Here is a 20,877-nt window from a genome sequence, read left to right as displayed (position 1 = left end):
GCCAAATTTGATCGCGATGGTCAAAAAATTGCAAGAGTTAATCGGTTTTTTCTAAATTATGGAGGCGGAAGTGGGCGTGGCAACATATTAAAATATATGTATTTTGCGCACATACTAAGCCAATATACATACTAAATTTGGTGACTTCAGCTTTGTTAGTTTTCGAGAAAATCAGTTTTGTTTAATTTTCGGGGGCGGAAATGGGCGTGGCAAAATTTTTAAATAGTCAATATCTGCGCGTCTATTAGGCTAACTTACATACCAAATTTAATGTCGGTAGCTTTCATAGTTTTTAAGAAAAACAGTTTTATGTAAATTCCGGGGGCCCCCTTCCGCCTCGATAAGCGTACATACTACACGAGACTGCATACCAAATTTGGTGGCTCTAGCTCTTATAGTCTCCGAGATCTAGGTGTTCATACGGACGGACGGACAGACGGACATGGCTAGATCGACTCGGTTTTTGATCCTGATCAAGAATATATATACTTTGTGGGGTCGGAGATGCTTCCTTCTGCCTGTTACATACATTTTGGCGACTTTAATATACCATTTCACCCTATGGGTGTATGGTATAAAAATGTCAAGTGATGTCTCTTTTGACTCACTCGCTTGCTCACTCATTGACTGACTGACTGCAGACTCACTCAACGCAAACTTTGCACGCAGAATTTGATATCCCGTAGGCATCGGACACCTCGGATTCAGACTCACCCAAAAAAAAAAAAAATGTAACCCACAAGATTTTAATTTACACGGTTTTATCGGGTTTGCTCCATGTACATAGAGTAATGGTTGTATAACTTTTTATAATTTAGCGTTAATTTAACTTACATTTGGTCGGATGTTTGCTGAATGTCTTTATTGACATTCTCGTTATAGACATTGTGAGGTGAACAACTTAAGATTTAAATAATTCATAAATCTTGAATATTTTGGGATAATTTCCAAAATGAATATACGATTTATTTGCGTGCTGTTTATTCTACGTGGATTCCAAAACGTAATTTCAAAAGCAGTGAATGAAATAGCGAAATAAAAATTGTTCTAAAGTCATAAAATCTGTTTATAGAATCGTGGGATCTCAGTTGCTCGAGAAAATTCCTCTTCACCCCATTGCTTGGAGTCCGGGGCACCTATTCTCGAATACATAACCGTGTTAAAAAAAGAAATCAATGCAGCCGAGCAGAAACATTCAGAGGTTGAAAATGAAAATGCTGAACTTAAAAAAAAAATATTAGAAATAAGCTATTTAAAAGCTGAAAACAAGGCAAAGATTGATAACATTGAAAGGTTGCGTTCAGCAAATGAAAACTTGAGAAAACTTCTCAGTAAATTTGCCCAGCAACAAAGTAATATTGGACGAATCGAGGGGTTTATAATAGATTTAATGCAGAGGCAAAAGAGAGAGATTGAAGAAGCGAAACTTAACGAAGCCAAGGTTCGGGAAGACTTAAAAGATGAAATAAAAAAATTACGATATCCTATGGAGACAAAACCCTCTGAAATTGAGATGAGTTTGAAGAAAGACCTTAAATCAAAAATAAGAGAATTAGAAACCTATAAGGCTAAAGGAAACACTTGTAGCAATCAAATGAAAGAATTAAATTCCCAGGTAGTTTCTTATAAAAAGGATTTAACAACAACCCATACTAAATTAACTGCGAAAACTTGTTTACTCGAAAGCAATTCTAAACAACTGAACCGAACTAAGCAAAGACTAGACTTGTGTAAGGAAAGAATACCGAAGACCGGTTGTAAGGGCCTCGCATCTGGAATTTATATGATCGCAGTTAATAAACTTGATCCTTTTTCTGCCTTCTGCAACGGGGATATAGAAGGTGGTGGATGGATAGTAATTCAGAAACAATTTGATGGTAGCGTAGACTTTAACAGAACTTGGACGGAGTATCGTGAAGGTTTCGGGAACGTTGGGGGAGAATTCTTTATTGGGCTCGAAAAACTGCATAGCATAACCAATTCCGGATCCTTTGAACTGTATATGCAATTAGGTTTCTTTAACAGAAGCTTCAACTTTGCTGCCTATGATAATTTTAGCATTGGTAGTGAAGACGAGAAATATGAATTAAAATCGCTGGGTCGATTTAGAGGAACAGCTCCAAATAATATGAACTATCACTTAAATCAGAAGTTCTCGACCTTTGATCAGGACAATGATCCATGGGTTGAGGGAAATTGTGCGATCACGGTCGGTGGCGGTTGGTGGTATCAAACATGTAGTCTCGTGTAAGTAAAGAATAATAATTATATAGAAATTGATAATTGAGATATCGTTTTTCCACACTTATTAGCCACTTCAACGGGAAATACCATAATACTGAAGTGTATAAAAAAGAGAGTATAAACTGGGGCGCTGCTTTCAAATCTCTCAAATCTGCCCAGATGCTGATTCGACCAAAATCTAAAGTGTGCTAGTATTTTAACTTCTAAAAAAAAACTGTAAAGCAATATTTAAAATTTGTATACTATGTGCACATTAAATGAAATAAGTTAAAGTTTTTCCATTTGTATCGATTATAGTAATGGCACTATGTCATGTAGGTGTTTTCAAACCTTAATTCTGATTTCATGCCATTTTAAAATAGTGGTATGACCCAGTTTTAATAAAATGTAAGATGTTGCAATTCAACTGTAACCGTCTGAATTTGATGGTGCATTTAATTGCACAGCCGTCAATTCAGTATCGACACTGTATGTATTTGGGGTACAACATTGAAAATTCCAACAATTAGTAATATTCAACACGATCCTGAGTCTTACATCTCTTTTCTATCCTACAGAATTACCTTCCCTTACAGAATTCATTTTTTAAACATATGTACCTCCTGAATTTGCAATTACTAACCGTGATCGGAAGTTGCGTCAATGTCTCGTTTGTTCATTTTAGGTTGCAAAAATCCTAACTTTTACTCTACAAAAGATATGGGCTTTATTGTGTAGTAGGCTACATATAAATTCCCTTGTCTAAATAACCCTATTGTATAAGCGATAACCGGTATTACATAGCGATTAAGTGATATTGATATCAACACTGTGATATTGATGACTTCTAAAAAGATACAACTCTGATACGTTCTTCCATCTGAAAAGCTCGCAGCTAACGGATGTGTAATAAAAGCGAAAGATAATTAAGCCTTCCATTGTTATTTGAGAGTAAAACCAATAAAATAATAAACTATTGTACCTATTGAGTTTACAATTGTTTTTTGTAATATTTATACAGGTCGTAAGTATATTTTCTAGTTTATTAAATTACAGAAAACGAAAAAACTTACGTTTCACTATTATCGACCCCAAACATTGTTTAAATTTATCTGTTTGAGGATTAAAACCGATTTATTTCTCAATGAAGAAGGCATTTCGATCGAAGGTTTCTATGGCAGATAAATATTATATTGGTTCGATTCGACGAATTAATTAGACAATAAAGAATACTCAAAAGGTTTCAAAGATCTTTCTTCGGATTATAAAGAATTATAATTTTGACAGTTTCATATTTAATCACATTTAGATAAAAAAATATACAGGGTTATCGCTTAAACATAAAGAGATATTATAGGTATTAATAATAACATATTTTTGGTTGATTATAATTAGTTTTATACATTTTGAAATTACGTATCTCGATTCGGATTTTCGTGTGGGATTAAGTATGTCTACTATACAGCAGTGGTTGAATTTTGGTAAGAAAGTTCTAGTTGGATGTTAGCCCTCGTCGATTTATTTTAGTTGTAGTAATATTAAACTTGCATAACTAACTAAAACTACAGTAACATACACAGACACACACACGCACCTACACACTTACACACACACACACCTGAATTAAATTTATGATCTGGACACAATCCAGATGACTGGCATAGAAGTAATAATCGTTAGGGCATAGTTTTGATAGCTTTGTGTCCTGTGGCTTGCTCCTCCAGTGGCTGCACGATACTCATCCTCCGGCAAATATTCCCGTATGTGTCGCGTCTTGTTCATCATCCAGTAGAAGGCTTTCATGTTACCCAACCGCTTCAGTTCGTCGCCGACCTCATTTCTAATCTTAGCATTATAGTCGTTCAGCAGACGCTTCTCTACAGCACTTAGAAGTGTGCTGTCTATCAGTTTAGGCTCATATGGCACTAACGTGACATCTTGGAATGCTAGAAAGTGAGCCCCACTGGGATGTGTGTGCCCCGTATCGATCGCCTCAAGAACGTTCTTCAAGCGCACGCCAAAGTCATCGCGTTTGTAATAGCCGGACTCTAGACGTAAAAGATAATGTATAATAAATTCGATAAATGTGAAAAATAATTTACCACTCGAGAAGAAGTAACCGCGCTTAAAGTGGAAACTGCTGTTCTTTCCGTAAGCCACCGAGATGGGAGCTACATTGATGTAAAAATAAACTATGTTATTGGAGAATCGATTGTCATGAGTAAAGTGCACTTACGTTCCTCCACCGAGCCATAGGCGCCAATGCCATGTCCTGTGGCCTGTGGATAATCTGTCATATCCTTCCACACCATGCTGCGGACGAGAGCATCCACCTCGGAGGGTTTTAAGTCGGCTGGAAACTTCAGTTGAGCCAAATGCAAAATGCCCGCCAGTACATTTGTGTAGGCTTTCTTCATCTCGTTAGTGGGTTGGCCGAAGATAAACGTGCGTGACACATCCGTCGTGCCCTCCAGATACTGGCCACCCGATTCAATGACCAACAAACTCTGGTCCGACACCTCAATATTGGTCACATTGCTGGATATATAATAGGGCAGAGCCGAGTGCTCGCCATAAGCGACCACAGTGCGTAGCGATAGTCCTTTGGCATGCTTTTGAGAAAGTCGCCACAGCTCGATTTCGTATTTGATTTTCTCCTCGGTCCACTGTTCCGTGTTGAATCTGGTCTCCAGGTTACTCATGGCCTCGCAAATGGCTGCCCCATCCTTAACGTGTGCCCTCCTCATGCCAGCCTGCTCATCGGAGTTCTTTTGGGCGCGCATAAATATGATAGGAGAGATGTGCTCCACAATTGTATCTCCCACAGCAACGTGAATGGCTTCGGTGGCTCCCAGCTCTTGGACACAAGGAGCTGGTACGAGCACACGTTTCCATTTTTGAACATAAGTGCGAATATCGCTCCAGATTTGATGGTACTCCTTTATCCTATAAAAAAAGAAAAAACGTTAGTTAAGGGGAACGCCTTCATCTCAACAAAATCTCACTTGACGCAATCCTCATTGAAGCAATCCGTGCGTAAATGTAAGTCAATGCCCAGGCTAATCTTGTCATGATCCACATAAAAGAAAATATCATTCGGAGTCACGATGGCATACGACTGGAAAGAAAGAGCCCATTAAATATCCAATTGTTAGGTAATAATTGTCGTTGCACTGCACCTTCACCACGGGCGTATAGGGTATGTCTGTACCGCGTATGTTTAAGAGATATGAAATCTCCGTTAGAGATGTGACCACCATGGCATCGCAGCCCAGATGCGCCAGCCGTCTACGCAGCTCCTTCACCTTATCTTGCCAATGCTCACCAGCAAAGTCTTGCACTTGCACCTGGATTACATGATTCTTGGGTGGCGCGGGGCGATCCACACCCCATATCAGATCCACCAAATTGTTGTTGACTTTAACGAGCTTTAAGAATCTATCCTCGAGCTCGCGTTCCCAGGTCACCCACAAATGGTGCGCAACAAGCTGCGGATCAGCACCAACCCGCTTGTCCAGGTGCAGCTGACTGCCGAGCCAGTCGGCTATGCTGACCGTGCTATTTGCCAAATATATCTCCCAGTCGCAATCGAGTTCGCCATCTGCCTGCTGGGCATAACGGTTCTCCAACCAAATAGCTGCCCCCCGATGAGTGATCGCCGCAAAAGCTCGCACTCCCGTATATCCACTGAGATACCGCAAACGCTGATCGCGGGCAGCCACCTCCTGGTTGAGATGGTCATCCGTCGAGGGCAATATGTAGCCATAGATTTCGGGACCCACAAGTGAGGCTCGAATTTGCATTTGTTCGCGCAGTGCCAGTAAGCGGCTTCGATACGCGCTGTTTGGCTGAATCTACATTGTGGAACCAATTTTAGATTAACTTTTATTTAGTAGGGGGAGGCAACTACTCACCAGTTTTCCTTTGCGGGATTCACAAACTTGTCGATAATACCCGCTGGGCTTCTCGGCGTGGACCCCGCATAATGCTGCAAATGAGAATGCGATAAATATCAATAAAAACAATTCGTAAAAGTTGTTGATAAATAGAATTCAAAACTGTTGCCATTAGTTTTACTCTATGCATATTTATTAATGGCCCATACTAAATGTCTGAAAATAGCAGCAAGTGCGTCACGGTGACAAAAACGAAGCAAGTTCCCACGCTCGTTAAATGGCCATGCGACTTGCCTTGCGGATCGTCAGTGGTTTGGTTTATTTTTGGTTCAAGCGATTATTTGAATTTCACTTTCAACGGAACTTGCCCTCAATTTATCGCCTGGGACACCTGCTCCAGGGTATCTACAGTAGCCGCCAACAGCTTGAGTCACACTCTGCGTATGCGTAACAAGAGTCTCAATGGGTGGCAACTGGACCACAGCTGAGAGTTGGCCGGTTGATTGAGTTGTCAAAATACTAGGAAAGGAAATCGACTGACAAGTGACAAGTGAGAGGTAGCCAAAATTCATTGCCAAAAATTTTGCCATCTGTGCGATAGGCGGCGATTTGTCAAAAAAAAAAGGCAATGGAAGCATACGAGTATATAGAATTGATTTATTTTTATGATTCGTGGACACTTGGGACGGCAGATACCAATTCATATACTCTTCCAGAGAAAATTAAATACTTACTTAATGAAAAATCTAAAGCAATAGACGCTACTCAAATTGTTTTTAAGATGATTCAATTTTTTTAAACTGGAAATTGATCTTCTTTACTTTTCTTTTTAATTATATAGAGCAGACGAAACTCTCAAAAAAAGAAACGTGTTTAATAAAGTTATGCTATGATAATCCGTTTTGCTACGATTTGGTTAACAAGAAGTTTAAAAATATTGAAATTAAGAGTATTCCAGTTTCGTTATGGCAAATGTTATTGAATTCATGTCTCTTTTGTGTTTAAATGAAAATGTTTTTTGAATTAATTTGTTTGTTAATAGGCTCATATAATCATCTGTTCTGAATTAGTTTATATGATTTAAAAAGAATTTACGATAAGAAAAAAGACCATTAAGAAAATTTAAACAAAAACTAGAAAAAGAGGAAAATACAGCTGTGTTTGTATTTCCAAAAATAAGACTCATGTCATCACTTGGCCGCATAATTCTATGACGCACTGTCTCTGCCAAATTTTCAAAAGGCAATATTCTTCATAATCGAAGGCCGTGCAATTATTTCAAGTATTTCAAATTGAAACAAGCATTGGTTGCTAAAAATATCGTAAATCGATCAAAAGTTAATAAATATAAACTTGGCCGAAATCGCTGCCTTTGGCATATCTGATTCATCCTTACTATGTACAACTAGCTTAGTATGTGTACGTACCCAACAAGATGATGTTTAGCGCCAAGCGCCAAATCCATTTGGCTGTCGTCATTGTTTGTATATGCACTTAAAATTCCAACACTACAGTATCCACTCCTCTCTTTGGGCCCGATAGAATCGGATGGAATTGTTTATTTTTCTGTTCTTGCACTCTTCAGCACTCTAAAACATAAAACAAAATTCTCTTTTATTGGTGTAAACAAATCAAACATTTTTGCAATTAATGAACTAGGCAATGGAAATAGAAGGAAGCCATCGTCTTCGCCGTCTTCGTCTCCGAAACCATCAACGCCCGAGTATCTGTATCTAGTCGTTTTGCACTTTTGCGGTTAATGACCGTACCGGAACGTGAACGTAAAACCAAACGATTCTGCCTGTTGCTTACTTTTTCGCTTTCGTTTCGTTTCGGTTCGTCTTAGCACATGGCACATGTTGCACCCAGGTGAATTTAAATGTGGGCGTGTCCACCTAAAGACTAGGGTGTTGGCGCTTTCTACTAATTGATATTCTGCTCGGTAACTTCTATTCCCCAATTGCAATGTATGACATCTAGTCGAGACATTGAGAACTATATAGAAATAACTATGATATCAGCCCATTTAGAAATTTATAACTTCCGTTCCTTCTGCCTTTTGTGTGGTTGATTTGCTCATGCTACCAATTTGGCAACTATTTAAATAGTTCATCGGTTTGCTTTTTGTCCATTGTTGTTTTCTTTGGACTCTTTCAAATTATTTAATTGCTGCCTTAATTAATCATGCGTAAAGCCAAGCGACAAACTATGAAACATGCCAACCATCATGCTGGAAATGAGCCAAGCTCAGCTCCAAGTTTACCAAACATGCAAGATATGTACATATCAATATATGGCGTGTGGGTGGCTGACATTAAGATTTGCTTTTATTTTGAATTCGCCTTAAATGGCAAAACAAAAGGGAAGCGCCTACCAAATTAATTGATAGTGATTGTGGACCTTCAGTTTCTGAAGTGCTCCGTTTCTACAGCATATTTTTTCTGTCAGAATTTGATTGAAAAATTGTTTTAATTGCTAAACAGTATAACTAATTCATTTGGATGTCATTATCCAATAACTAAACCAAATTAAGCTATTCAATGTTTTTAAAGTATTAAATTATTTGCCAGCTGGGGCTTTATATATGTATCTATAATAGTAGCTATTTGTTGTCATTCTCCCATTATTGTCTTATACAATTGGCGTCAGAAATGGCAACTCGCACGCCTCACATGCTTACAACGACAACACAAAGCCACCGCAGCCCACAAAATTGTATTGAAATGCCATTGAAGGCATTGGAAAACTGCTATTAAACATGAATAAAAAGCAAAAACAACATCACAGATGAATTGTGGGCGCTTGTCATAGTCACAGTCATAGTCATGGTTGTAGAAAGTCACCCAACAAGCGCGTCCCTGTGGTTCGCCTCTGGCTCGTCGTCCTCCACTGGCGCCCACGCCTCTGGCTGACTTTGGCAAAGAAATCAAGATGATGCTCTAGTTATTGTTGGTATTGGGATTTACATATGCAACTTTTTACATAGTTATACCAGTTGCAAGTGCCAAGTGAAATAAACAAACAACAATTCATTCTTTGATAAATAACCCTGGTAATTGTGTCTCAGCGTGCCAAATGTGGTTCTCTTAGTTCTGTACTCTTGCCAGCTCCCCTCCCAGCATGCCGCCCCAATGAGCATCATCATCAAAGTCTCTGTCATAATGATCGTGTGGATTGCAACACCTGGCAGAGGCCACTAAAGTTGGGCATTTTGTTTATATTTTTTATTTAATCCAAAGAAGGATGGTAGAGGGGGAACGGGCTGAATTTGCTTATTTGTTTTCCTTCTTTTCATGTTGTTTATCAAATGCATTTTTCTTTCAATTCGTTACCGAATTCACTGCCGTGACCGCGACCGCGACGGGGCAGGTGTGATTCACGTACACACGTACAAACACAAACACACACACGCATGCAGAGATCAAAATAGAATTGATTTAATTTCGAGTTTTCTATTTTTCAATCCTTAAAATTCACAAATTTCATGCTAGAGCGGCAACTGCAAAAATCAGCAAAATACGAAATCCTTCATGTTTCTTTCGGCAGCAATTGCAATAATCTTGATGACGTTACGTATACGACACGTTTATCATCAGGTTTGCACAGCTGTCGAAAATAGACGCTGAATTTCAAAATTTTTGTATTCTACCTTTGGCACGACGATGAGTGAGTGAAAACAGAACCGAACTGGAACATTCAAAGCGAACCGCACGCGTCTACAGCAACAAGCAAACTGAGAAACATTTTCATGTTGCTAGTTTGTTTTCAAAAAAATGTTGGAAGATGGAAAACAAAAAACAGCTATCTAGCCGCGCGCTCACTCACTCACAGCACACGCACAGTGGGACTGTGGGACTGTGGGAGTGAGAGATGGCATGCATGGCATAGACTATTTAATTCATTTCAAAAACTATTTCAAACAGAGAATAAGTAACACACTGCTGAGAGGGAGCGGCAGAGGGTACGCACGTACGTATATAAATGGGAGCGAGTGCTCTGGCAAGCCTTTCAGCAATAGAAAATGGGTTTGGAAGACAATGAAAAAAAGAGACTGCAGTGCAATTTAATCTTTGGCATTATTGCAAACTTTTCATCTTTAACCACGCTATCATATAATTTTTAAAAGCGGTTTCCATTTCACATAAATGTGCGTTTATATATATTTTCATGGGATTAGCGTCTTCTTCAGTATTTGTTTCCAATTGAAATAGAAATTTGACAATTGATTTTTTGGAAAAACTTTGCTTTCAATTGATATTTTATTGCTTTTAAATTGATTTGGGACGCAGAAGAGAAGATGGGGAAACATACAATTCGCAACCACTGTGCGGGCGATTACATAACCTCACAAGTAAACAAAAAAAACAGCTCTTAATCTCGAAAATTGACATTCAGTCTTCATCGAAGAACTGATGATGTGCGATCGCCTTTTCATTATGCCCATTCAACTCATTTGGAACGAATGTTTTTAATGGGGAGGAACGCAGGAAGGCAACTCAATTTAGGCATCATTCGAAGTTATATGGCGCTCTTTATGATCTAAAATTATGGTGTCTCGATGGGTGGAGAGGTTGGGGGCCGCAAAGGTTAAATATGTATTGAATATGTTGCAAGCTCTCTTGCTGCATTCCCTGCTCCTCATTTCCCTCTCATTCTCCCGCTACTCTTAATCATTGAGAACTAATTAATGAAAAAAACATCCTTTGATTCACGCCCCTTTCAATTTTAAGAGTTTCATGCAATTAGTGAGAAACCCTTAATCTATGAGTGACCTGTGAGTGTGTTTTGTTCTGAAAACACTTACATGTCGCAGTTAATTTTTTCTCGGAAATCGGAAAAAAAAACTTTGTATGAATGGCAAGAAAGGTTTGAGTTTGGCGCTTTGACTTTAGTGTTGCAAAATTCTCACTGTCCGCGGTTATCGGCGATATATTATCGATATGTTATATTCTATCGTTGATAGTTGTTGGCGGTAGAGTTTAACAATTTCAAATATTTCTGAATTTTTCGGTGAATTGAATATGTTTATTCTGATTTCTTATCAGAGACTCAATAATTATAAGTGCTAAATGCTTAAATATAAATATAAGTATATATATTAAATTACGTTTACTTGCTTGTGAAAAAACTAAAAGTAGATGTAGTTAAAAATTAACGAATATGGCAAATGTTTGCTTCGATTTCGCATTCGATTTGATAACCATTCTGAAAACCAGAAATGTAACAACCAATTGGAGGAGCTAATTGAAGCTCAAGTCTTCTCAACTTTTGTTTTAAAGAATATCTCAAAATTTTTAAGGTTTAGGTATATTTACAATGCACTATGCTGCAGTTCAGTCCATTCTGTTCGATTCAGTTTCGATTTTTAAAGACATTCATCGGTTTCTTCATTCCCCATGGAGACCAGGATCGCAGGCGCCGACAGATCCACGTCGAGCAGCTTCAATTGAGCATCTTCCTCGTCCAACGAATCCTTGCCAAGTCGTTGCTCCTGCATTTCAATATCCAGTGTGCCATGCTGTCGTTGAAACGATACCACAAATATAACCAACGAGATAATGATGAATATGACAGCTGTGCCAGAGCACAGAGCGATGATCAGGGTGGACCGACTGGTGGAGGATAGCGAGAGATGGGCAGTGCGCTCATCCGCCAAATTGCTATCAAAAGTCTGATCGGCGTCGTGAGGAGGATACGACACCAGTGGAGTGGCGGTGCCTGTGCTGTCGTCTGCGCGATCAATACTCTCAACCTTAATTGGCTCCTCTTCCGCTTCCACCAACTTTGTAGTAGTTTCGTTATCAAAAACGACATCTGTGCTTGCTTCGGCAACATAATTCAGCTCCGTGGTAGTTTTTACGGGTCTATCGACAGAAATGGTTGTTTCTTCAGCCCCTTCGACGTCTTCATCTGCGTGAACAACTCTTTTATTATCACTTTCAACTGCATTTTCCGGCACCTTGTCTTTTCCTTCTGATGTTGCCTCCGTCTCCGCCGTCTCCTGCTCCACCTTTGGCTCTGCATCGGCCTCTTCTGCTTCCACCGTAACCAAAGGCTTGGGAGAGCTAGAAGTTTCTTGTTGTGGATTCGGATCCTTGACATTTATATTCTCCTCTATATCCGGCAAGTGAGTGACTGCGATTGGCTCCAATAATGCATTTGTCTCCGGCTTTAGTTTCCGGTCTTCCCGGATAAAATCGTCTTCGGCCTCTGGTACAACCGGCGGCTCAATTGGCAGGAGATCTTCAACTCCCTGCTTCTTAGTCACCTGATGCTTTGGCGGATCATAGACATAAGGAGCGGGCGTGGTATCCCTTAATTCTAAGTCCTTGTGCTGGTGCTCTAAGGCCAATAAGTTTATTTTAGTGATGGGCTGCTCAGTTATAGCGCGATCCTCATTGAAAATCACCGATACCAGGTCGCTGGTTATATTAGGCAACGGCCTGTGGCGACTCTCCGCAGTCTGACTATCCGAGGGAGTTTCTAATTTCGACTCTGATTCGGCTTCCGCTGCTGGTTCGGGACTCTCAGTCGATTCCTCCTTGGCTACAGCAACGCTTTCCAATGTTTTGGCTTCACGTGAATTTGCAACTGCTGAATATAAAATGTGATTAATTTTGGCCTGAATTTTGTTTTGCAAACCTTACCCTCATTCCCGTCATCCGTGTCATCTCTATGGGTAACAATAACGCGATCGGGAGTCATGGAATGCTCATCACGCCTTGCCAGTACAAAATCAAAGGCGCCTGCTTCGATTTCCGATTCCACTTCACTCTTTACAGCATCCCGTATGTCCTGCTCTAGTCCGCCTTCACTCAATGATCCGAAATTATCGTCCTCGAGGTCATCAGCAGCAGTTTTGAACTGGAAATTCGTTATATCCTGTTTTATAACCTCGGTGTAGGGACCTTCTAGCTCCGCAGTGATAGTTGTGGACTCGTCTAGAAGAAAGAAATTCACAGGTAATTAGGTAATTGCAATATGACACAAATGACAGAAATAGTCATGCTAATGGCCTAATGATTTCATTAATAAATTTGCCATTTAACCAAAAATTTAACTAATTTTACGACTACTGTTTGTCCACGTTGCTAGCCATTAGACTTTTTTCAACACTTTTTCTTTATGGCTAGAGTTAGACGAGGCGGAAATATGTATCGTGTCGTGGTTCATTCATAGCCACTAGCATTCGCTTTGGCTATCATCACTGTCATCACTTTGGGTACATTTTCTCACACATTCATTTACTAGCCAAGCCGTTTGGCTCCATGTCCCAGGTCCATAGACTGAGCAACCCAAATTCTCGCCCGCGCCTCATAATTCAAAATGCGTCCGAGTGGCCAGTGATTAAAATTCCAAACACACAATATGACAAAAACAACAACAACAACGAATCGAGGAAACCCAAATTAGTAAACACAATAAACAAACCAACGAGACCAGGCAACCCGCCCAGAAAAGTAGCTCCCAGTCCCGCACACGCAGCAAGATGCAACTGCATTCGTAGAAAAATATTAGAATTAGATGCTCTGCGTGAGATACATGTGTATCTTTCAGATATTAATGGGCGTCTGCCCCTGGCTCTGCCTCTTCCCGTCCCTTTCCATCCCATGTCAATCCCTTGGGAACAATGGCAAGAAGCGTCCAAGTGTCTAAAGGTCTTAAAATGGGACAAAGCATGCCGCACAAATGAAAACAAAGGCACACAGCCACAGACGAATGAAAATGGCATTTAAAGAAAATAAAAGATCCATTTTCCCTTCATTTTATATACATACATACATATGTACATATGTATGTATGTTGTGTGCGTATAGCTGCTGCATTTCCAATTCCCTCCATCTCCCAAATCCAGAGCAGTGTCATCTGTCAGTCCCTTTAAAATGTGTGTGTGTATGCGTATTTTCGGTTGTGCGTGTGTAGAATTTATATTTTGTTTTTTAATCTATGTGGACTGATGATATGAAACAAATCCCACTTTTCGTCAACAGTGTGCCAGCCCGGACACCCTGTATTCCCCAAAAGGGTGCTTCGAAAATGTCATGTCATTTTATGCAATAACTTCTCGGCAACCAAAAGACAATAGTGCAACAGCTGACAGTTTTGGGTCGAGTCCTTAAAAGTCTTTATGTTAACTAGGAATTCATTCATGTATTTAAGTTAGTAATTTAACAAAGTTACACTTTGTTTTATAATTTGAAGACCTTTGTGAATGACTTTCGCTCTCGAAAAAATTTAAACGGGTGTTTTGCAGTTTGGATACTTCCATTTGAGATGATCATAATAACAACATATAAGTCATGCAACAATTTATAATCAATTAGGTCGCTAGAGATATGCGTAATGGCTATTATAAATTATGGAAAGATAAACACATTAGACAAATGATCAATTTAAAAAAAAAATAATAATAAAAACAAAACTTCAAAAACAAATATTTCCCCTGTAAGACAAGTTTCTGTTAATTGCTGTTGCAAAGGATCATAAAAATCTTTAAAGCTGATTTCTATAATTCCATGTTTAGTCTATTTTATCTTACTTAATGACAATTCTCCAATTTTCCGCCATAATTATCAATTGGACTACAATGACTAATGAAATTAAAGTATGCGGTTTTCAATTAAATTACAAAATATATCAACCTTATATGACTTTATCAGCGGGTCAATCACCCTTATGTAGTGGCCAAATGGATGCGCTCCTGCTATCTGACTCTTATCGCACAACTTGAACCCAGAGACCCATCCCAAGCCCGACTCCAACCCTGGCGACCGCATCAATTGCCATGTTACTAAACATTATTGAACTTTCGCACGCTTCTTGCTGCGAGTTGAGTAGCAGTTAGGGGAGCGGTTAAGAGGGCATTAATGTGACACCAAAATGCCCCACAAAAATATATCTATCTGTGGTTATTGCCCATGTCTTTTCCTCATTGTGGCAGTGGCATAATTACGCCTGTTTTGAATTATGCCAACAAAAAGGCATGCAAGCAAAGAGAAGAAGCACCAGCAACGGGGCCGATAAATAAGTCAAAGGCCTGATGCGACCGCAACAACAGACTCTGCAAGTGATTACGACGACCACAACGAAGAAAACGACAATCATGATGATGGAGATGGAGATGCTGTTGCTGGTGCAGTTGCAGTTGCAATTGATGAAGTAGAGTTGTCGTGTCTGATACTTACAAGGCTCAGCTAAGCCAGTTGCCAGCATGAAGATTACAGCCAACAACACGAAAAGCATTGACGACGACGACGGCAAAGCCAACACTTTGTTGTTCCTGTTCCTGCTGCTGCTGCTGCTGCTTGGGTTGGTGTTGCAGCTGCCCAACGACGATGAACAAGGCTGGCTCTTAGAAATGGCCATGACTGAATGACTGATCGATTGGGTTGCCTCTTTTTGTTTGACGATAAAAAAATAAGCAACAATCTAGAAAACTGGCCGGAAGGCACAAATACACACACAGAGAAGAAGAGCGGCTGCTGTTGCCACTGACACCGACACTGCCCCTGGTTGTTCTTCGTCTTTCACATCAACTTCCACTTGCACTTTGGTGCAACAAAATGTAAACCGAACCGAACGCGTTGGCCACTCGCAAAGAACTAAAGTTGAGAACGCGTGCGCTCTGGAATTTTGTTGTCAGCCGGCTTTGGTTTCTGTCTCTGTCACTCTCTCACACGCAGTCTCTATCTCCCTCTTATTCTCATTCTCTGTCCCTATCCCTGTCCCTGTTGCTGCCTGGTAGATCCATCAAACGCCTGCATTTTATTTGCTTTTGGGTAATAATAGGGCATGGGCAGGCAGGCATACGGCTTCTGCGTCTCCTTCTTCGGCTGCCGCCGTGGGGTTTATTTTCTAGATATAGAAATACAACTATAGACATAAACACAAATATAGATATGTGTGTATGTGTGTCTTTGTCTGATAAGTGTAATAGACTAGCGCCAACTCTGATTCCAATATTTTTGCTTGGCTGTATGACGGGGAACTTCAGTTCCCATCCACATCCACATCATCATCATCATCATCATCGTCAAGCTTCTCATTGTAGGTAGCTACTTCGCTTGCAGGCAAAACTTCTCTCGACCGGCTACTTCTACCTCTGCACTCGTAATTCTTGTATTGTTTATTAAGTACAATACAAAACAGCAAAGAAAATAATAATAATGAAGTAAGTAAGTCGTCTCGCCGACTTAGGTATACCATACACCAGTAAAGCAAACATTTCAACTTTATTAAACAAAAGCATTTTCACATGCTTTTTACAAGCATATCTTAGTATCTCGCTCACTCAATCATACGAGCACCCTAGCGCCCCCACCAGCCAACGGCCAACTCCGGCCTTATGGAAAAACGTTTATATGCATAACTCGACTGTTTTTTGTCCGATTTTGATCAAATTTGGTATTTTGCTAGATATTAGTATTAAATTTAAGTGTGCCAAATTGCAAAAGGTAAAAAAATACGGTAGATAATCAAGTTTTTCAAATTACGGGGGCGGAAGAGGGCGTGGCAAAATTTTTATACATACAAAATGTGTGCATTTACTAAGCGAATATACATACCAAATATGGTGTCTCTAGCTGGAATAGTTTTTGAGATAAACGCTTTTTTTAAATTGCGGGGGCGGAAAGGGGCGTGGCAAAAATTTGAAATAAACTTGATCACTCTACATGCTACACGAGTCTACATTACAAATTTGGTGGCTCTAGCTCTTACAGTCTCCGAGATCTAGGTGTTCATACGGACAGACGGACAGACGGACGGACGGACGGACAGACGGACATGGCTAGATCGACTCGGTTGTTGATCCTAATCAAGAATATATATACTTTGTGCGGTCGGAGATGCTTCCTTCTGCCTGTTACATACATTTTGGCGACCTTAATATACCATTTCACCCTATGGGTGTATGGTATAAAAAGCTCCTCCAATACAAAGGAGAGCAGAAACAATGAGATCAAACGAGTTGGACGAGCGTCATATGACAAATCATGAACAGGTCTATGAAATAAAAAATGATATACCTTTAGATAGCTATACATGGGTGGTAGTCAACTAGCAGATCGTTGATTATTATTATTAGAAGTTTCTAAATTATCAACATGTCAATGATATGCCTAGTCATTGTGCCTGATCCAGTCAGAAGGTTCAAAATGTCGCATACTTGGGACTCGTTCGTAATCAGACTCTGCATCTGTCTACGGGGGTCGCTCGGTCTTGCGATCGGTCTGACAGAATGGCCAAGTAAAATTGTTTTCGACGACAACAATCCATCCATCCATTGACTTCGTCTACTTGTACCTTACATATACATATACATATATATATATTTTTTTTTTATGTATGTATGTATATACATATGTACATACGTACTCTTAGTTGTTATTGTTGTATTGATGCGGCTGCTGTAGGTATTCCCCTGCAGCATTTTCCATTACGTGAGTATGGCAAGTTGTCGGTCCACTGTGTTTATCTTTTATTGATTATGCCAGCAGGTACACATTGTTTCAGATTCAGCGTCAGCTCCAGCCCCATACACCAGCTCCAGCCGAATCCACATCCTAAATCGTGGCTAGCAAATTTGACTAATGTAAGCGCGCCTTTAAATTCAATTTAGTTGTTAAATATTTAGATTTTGCTTGCTGCAACAGGAAGGAATCAATTGGTTTCCCTTTGAGTAATAACGCTTAGTCATGACGAACGACTACAACGACGTTGGCCACTTCCTCTTCAGGGCGTCGCGACGGCACACAACGTTCCTTTTGTTGTCAACGTCTAGGTGGGTGTGCGGATGTGTGTGTGTGTTTTCGCTTTTTGCTTTTCAGCACCGTGAATTGGCATGCTTAGAGCAATCTAAGTCGTGGCCTATGACTCAGGCAGTCATAGGCGGGCAATACCTGGACCCTATCTCAATTGGTGTAATTAAAGCCACACCAGACAGGTAGACGGGTCTCTGGTCATGTCTGGCTAAGCTGACTTAGCTTGAGTTATAAACACATCAAGAAACAATTAGCGGCTGATTACTCTAACCCATCAGCCCAGCTGCAATCTGGTTGACAATCTGGGTGTGTGTGTGTTTTTCTTCTGTATCGGATTTTTCTATTTTCCCAGAGCTGCGTCAATCACTTTCGTTTTATGACCCCCCAACTGACTGGGAGAGCTGATAAGCAACTTCGATAAACAAGACGACGACGAGGCCGCCTGACCGGAAATCATATGCAAAGAGCCGCAGTGCTTCCAAAAAAAATATTCATACACTTTATCAAACAAAGAGAGCCCTTAAAGTGAAAAGTAAAATGTCAACTCATTGTTGAGGAGGATAAGTTTGAACGGCCTTTGATTTGTGGCCGACATATCGACCTAAAAATCTTGTATTCACATTATAAGCCACTGCATTATGCAGAATCCGCTGCAGGCGACTTCAAGTTCAAGCGAACTTCATCCACAATAAGGGAGAGCATGTCGAAAGAGTCTATTGATTTACCCAAAAACATCGAAAGTCATTCAAACTATGATCCAAATACAGAAGTTCTTTTTGTGTTTAAAATGATTTTTTACCTTTTGTAATTAAATCTAACAATAAGTAACTGTTGACTTAGCATCAAACAGGAAGAGAGAGAGGTATAATAAAAATTCATCATACAAATATGTACGATGGATTGCATTAGTCAATATACATATATGTAGAGTATTAAATGAACCTTAAATTTCACTTTAATTTCAAGTTGTAATAGCTTTGTGATCGATAAGTACACATTTTTTATACCAAACACCCATAGGGTGTTTTTTTTACAATGGTATATTAAAGTTGCCAAAATGTATGTAACAGGTAGAAGAAAGTTTTTCCGATCACATAAAGTATATATATTATTCATCAGGATCAAAAGCCGAGTCGATCTAGCCTTGTCCGTCAGTCCGTCCGTCCGCCTGTCCGTATGAACACCTAGATTTCGGAGACTGTAAAAGCTAGAGCCACCAAATTTGGTATGTAGACTCGTGTAGTATGTAAAGTGATCAAGTTTATTTCAAATTTTTTAAAAAAAGCGTTTATCTCAAAAACTATTCTAGCTAGAGACACCATATTAGGTATTTATATTTGCTTAGTAAATGCGCACATTATATTTGGGTTAAGATTTTACAACGCCCCTTTTCGCCCCCGTAATTTGAAATCGATTATCTCTTGTATTTTTCTACCTTATGCAATCAAATTTGGCGCACATAAATTTGATACTAATATCCAACGAAATTGATCAAAATCGGACAAAATCGAGTTATGCATATAAACGTTTTTCCATAAGGCCGGAGTTGGCCGTTGGCTGGTGGGGGCGCTAGGGTGGTCGTATGCTTAAGTGAGCGAGATACTAAGATATGCTTGTAAAAAGCATGTGAAAGTGCATTTGTTTGTTTTTACTGGTGTATCGTATACCTAAGTCGGCGAGACGACTAGAATCAGAACAGAATCAGAATATATTAATTTGAATCGCTCTTATTGTTAGTGTTTTGAAACCAAAAGTGATTAGTTTGAATTCGTTTGAGCTTGATAGAGCATTTGGAAGTACGTCGAAGAAACTTACATAACAAGACCTTAACATATGTGTATATACACATCGGTGGATATTGTTAAACAGAAAGACCAAAACAAACAAAACAAAAAAATAATTTGGCAATAGAGTGCGAGCTGAACTGTGGTTTATGAAGTGCTTGGGCCCATATTACATAGAATCCATTAGCCGAAAAGAAAAGAAAGTTAAGCCGAGCGATCGGCCTCCCCACCTCAGTCAAGTCGAGCCAATTGGGTCGGGGGGTGCACAAAACTATTTTGGGCAACAAGGCAAACAAGCCGCGAAAGATGCCCGTGGCCCCAATCCCGTTTAATTACTAGCTCTCGTCTGTTTAATTGTCAAGGCTTGTAATCTGTTTACCCGACACTTTGTCGCACACGTCAAACACTTTGCGGATCTTTCACAATTAGCGTAAACTGATTTAACGCTAAAATTGCATATGTGGATATAGAAATTTATACCTGGCAAACCCGGCAAATGGTACCGACTCACTTATTATGCGTAATGTATATATGTATGTACATACATATGTCTGGGCATTTACAACCCTTCTTGCGCCAGTTGGAGTTATTAAAATGCCATATAAAGAAATACACCGACTGCTCGACAGGTCGACAGACCGTCGGAGTGTCGGACTACGTCAGCTTTGAAAGCTCAGCTAACTGTATTTGAGACTAGCCGCTTCACTGAATGAATTGCCAGCTGGTGGACTTGGAACGGTGAGGAGTGGGCGGGCAGCTGTACTTAGGCAGCGGGGGACGGTGTCGATTGTCTTTCAAGTACGTAAACATAAACACTAATAAACCTACAGGCACGAGTGTGTGCCATAGCATGGTGTGTGTTGTCTGTTGTGTGTGTGGCGCATGGAGCACTTCGGCAGCGGTTTTTGGGCCAGGCCATATCCTAAATAAGCAGCGTGCTGCCAACAGCGAGCGTCGCGACGTTTACGTTTACATTAGGCAACGACTACGGCAGCGGCGACGGCAACAGGTTATTGCAATTCAGCGAAAAGGTAGACAACTACGACGACAATGCGACGAAAACGAACGCCGACGCCGAAGCACTATGGTCAACATTGCCAATTAAAAACAACAATTAAAAACAAATAAATTTAATGATACCCATGAGAATAGGAAAAGGAAATATCTTAAGGAACCCCAATTTCGACTTTCTATAGTTGTAGTTCGCAACTT

The 20,877-nt window shown here is 39.9% G+C and overlaps 3 protein-coding genes across 4 annotated transcripts; 1 reads left to right on the top strand and 2 right to left on the bottom strand.

The window, feature by feature from the left end:
- Positions 1 to 866: 866 nt before the first annotated feature.
- LOC26530209 (fibrinogen-like protein 1) lies at positions 867 to 2,493 on the top strand. Its single transcript, XM_015177011.3, has 3 exons — positions 867 to 1,003; positions 1,073 to 2,247; positions 2,313 to 2,493. The coding sequence occupies exons 1-3, from the start codon at positions 953 to 955 to the stop codon at positions 2,434 to 2,436; spliced, it is 1,350 nt and encodes a 449-aa protein (XP_015032497.3). The 5' UTR covers positions 867 to 952; the 3' UTR covers positions 2,437 to 2,493.
- Positions 2,494 to 3,499: 1,006 nt separating this feature from the next.
- On the bottom strand, positions 3,500 to 9,841 carry LOC6651480 (probable Xaa-Pro aminopeptidase P). Its single transcript, XM_002072629.4, has 8 exons — positions 9,769 to 9,841; positions 7,547 to 7,708; positions 6,138 to 6,211; positions 5,403 to 6,077; positions 5,229 to 5,341; positions 4,460 to 5,169; positions 4,326 to 4,394; positions 3,500 to 4,271 (listed from the first exon to the last, which is right to left on the bottom strand). Exons 2-8 carry the CDS (start codon positions 7,596 to 7,598, stop codon positions 3,853 to 3,855), a joined length of 2,112 nt encoding a protein of 703 aa, XP_002072665.1. The 5' UTR covers positions 7,599 to 7,708; positions 9,769 to 9,841; the 3' UTR covers positions 3,500 to 3,852.
- A 1,381-nt stretch (positions 9,842 to 11,222) lies between these two features.
- Positions 11,223 to 15,737, bottom strand: LOC6651479 (histone transcription regulator 3 homolog). 2 transcript variants are annotated; one of them, XM_023180348.2, is made up of 3 exons: positions 15,305 to 15,737; positions 12,767 to 13,060; positions 11,223 to 12,713 (listed from the first exon to the last, which is right to left on the bottom strand). In XM_023180348.2, exons 1-3 carry the CDS (start codon positions 15,483 to 15,485, stop codon positions 11,485 to 11,487), a joined length of 1,704 nt encoding a protein of 567 aa, XP_023036116.1. In that variant the 5' UTR covers positions 15,486 to 15,737; the 3' UTR covers positions 11,223 to 11,484. The 2 variants fall into 2 exon arrangements, with proteins under 2 accessions (XP_023036116.1, XP_023036117.1); XM_023180349.2 differs by having other exon boundaries at positions 11,223 to 12,710.
- Between the last annotated feature and the right edge of the window lie 5,140 nt (positions 15,738 to 20,877).

The sequence above is a fragment of the Drosophila willistoni genome, chromosome 3R, assembly GCF_018902025.1.
Source record: "Drosophila willistoni isolate 14030-0811.24 chromosome 3R, UCI_dwil_1.1, whole genome shotgun sequence".
Taxonomy (NCBI): Eukaryota; Metazoa; Arthropoda; class Insecta; order Diptera; family Drosophilidae; genus Drosophila; species Drosophila willistoni.
Note: the sequence above shows the minus strand (reverse complement) of the source record. Positions and strands in the feature narration are given on the sequence as shown.

Bases quoted from the DNA above. Each gene is read 5' to 3' on its own strand.
- LOC26530209 (XM_015177011.3), top strand. From the start codon at position 953: ATGAATATACGATTTATTTGCGTGCTGTTTATTCTACGTGGATTCCAA. The intron at 1,004-1,072 runs GTAATTTCAAAA...ATCTGTTTATAG, and splicing joins TTCTACGTGGATTCCAAAAC to AATCGTGGGATCTCAGTTGC. The intron at 2,248-2,312 runs GTAAGTAAAGAA...CACACTTATTAG, and splicing joins TATCAAACATGTAGTCTCGT to CCACTTCAACGGGAAATACC.
- LOC6651480 (XM_002072629.4), bottom strand. From the start codon at position 7,598: ATGACGACAGCCAAATGGATTTGGCGCTTGGCGCTAAACATCATCTTG. The intron at 6,212-7,546 runs GTACGTACACAT...TCTCATTTGCAG, and splicing joins GCTAAACATCATCTTGTTGG to CATTATGCGGGGTCCACGCC. The intron at 4,272-4,325 runs GTAAATTATTTT...TTTTACGTCTAG, and splicing joins CGGTTACTTCTTCTCGAGTG to AGTCCGGCTATTACAAACGC.
- LOC6651479 (XM_023180348.2), bottom strand. From the start codon at position 15,485: ATGGCCATTTCTAAGAGCCAGCCTTGTTCATCGTCGTTGGGCAGCTGC. The intron at 13,061-15,304 runs GTAAGTATCAGA...TCTTTCTTCTAG, and splicing joins AACTGGCTTAGCTGAGCCTT to ACGAGTCCACAACTATCACT. The intron at 12,714-12,766 runs GTAAGGTTTGCA...TTTTATATTCAG, and splicing joins CACGGATGACGGGAATGAGG to CAGTTGCAAATTCACGTGAA.